Raw genomic sequence first — 1,361 nt, forward strand, 5'->3', positions numbered from 1 at the left:
TAATCTTCACAGCAAGGATGAATGATAAATAAAATTAACACCACAACTAAACATGGGGCAGGTATAATTAGTCGTACTCAAATCAAATTTCCAAAGCCAACATTTCAAGTGGCACATGAGCTGAGCCACTTTGGAGCTGTTACCAATTTCCAAATAGCCATAAAATGAAAATATGATATCCAAAAGCCAGGAGCTGATATAGATTATTCGTACAATGCACGAACTCGACCTTCCATATTTTTCATGTATACCATATAATGTAAACGCACTAAAAGGCAAATTTGGTGAAGGAGTTTTCAGTGAGTAAATGGAAGGGACAGTTGAGAATTTGTCCCGGGAAACTCGAAGGTGTTTAGGGCAGCGGCTACTTTTCAAGTATATTATTATTAGCTGCAGTTCAATAAGGAATATAGAGAAAGTTAAGGAAGAAGTATTCTTAAGTTACTACACCATCCCACAATATTTAGTGACCTCATCCAAATTCACTCCCAGAAAATTTTAAAAATAAAAAATAAAAATTGCAGCCTTCATTGTAAGGTGAAGAACTACCTCACACAAAAGAAGAACACCAGTTGAGGCGACATTAGATGCATAACAATAGTTTGCACTTTTTGAAAACATATCAGCAAAGTAGACCCCCTTTCCAAACATATAACCTGTTACAGGTGCTTCAGGTGGAGCTATGCGTAGACCTGACAAGTTATGCAATTTTCATTGGGCATACCGTAGTTAGACTGAGCAACCACAAATCAAAGTTAAGTAATCGCATAAGATCATGCGAGGAAAAGTGAAACTAAAAAAAAAAAATGATGACCTTGGGAGAGAATGCCAGTCCAATTTGTAAGCCGAGAACCATGCCACAAGAGCTTCCTGTTCTTTGTGTTAGAAAACTATTCACAGTGTAAAAGAGAGTAATTAATAAATAGGATTAAGTCTTTAACAAATACAAGAAAGTAAATGATGATGCCACAGGTAAACGCCAAGCACCTTTTCGAAACGCTCATTTTCTCCCTTTCTTGATACCCTAAATATTTGAACAATATCAACTGTATAATTTGAATGTGTTTTCGCATGTGTATTCAGTGCATACTTTGAGACCTGAAACAAAACAAAGGAAACACAAAAACCAAAGGCTTGTTATTTCTGACCAGCGCAAGTAGAGATGAACTCAAGAGGAATGCTATTAATCCATCCAAAGAAGATAAAACTAGCAAATTGAAATACAATCATTACCATAGAGAATTCCTCGGAATCAACTTCAACTGGTGCAAGTTCACAATGAAGGCGTTGGTAATGAGAATACAAGGGGTCTTCCTGTAATAATGACGGAATCAGACCAGTAATACAGCCTAGCAATAGAA

The 1,361-nt window shown here is 36.4% G+C and overlaps 1 protein-coding gene across 1 annotated transcript; it reads right to left on the bottom strand.

Moving 5' to 3' along the window:
- Positions 1-483: 483 nt before the first annotated feature.
- LOC111786143 (poly [ADP-ribose] polymerase 2-like) lies at positions 484-1,349 on the bottom strand (the record flags this gene model as incomplete). Its single annotated transcript, XM_023666484.1, has 4 exons — positions 484-692; positions 815-890; positions 988-1,098; positions 1,234-1,349. Coding segments are annotated over 4 exons (497 nt in total), but the record flags the coding sequence as incomplete, so codon positions are not given.
- Positions 1,350-1,361: the final 12 nt, after the last annotated feature.

This window comes from Cucurbita pepo, unplaced genomic scaffold (genome assembly GCF_002806865.2).
Source record: "Cucurbita pepo subsp. pepo cultivar mu-cu-16 unplaced genomic scaffold, ASM280686v2 Cp4.1_scaffold001084, whole genome shotgun sequence".
NCBI lineage: Eukaryota > Viridiplantae > Streptophyta > Magnoliopsida > Cucurbitales > Cucurbitaceae > Cucurbita > Cucurbita pepo.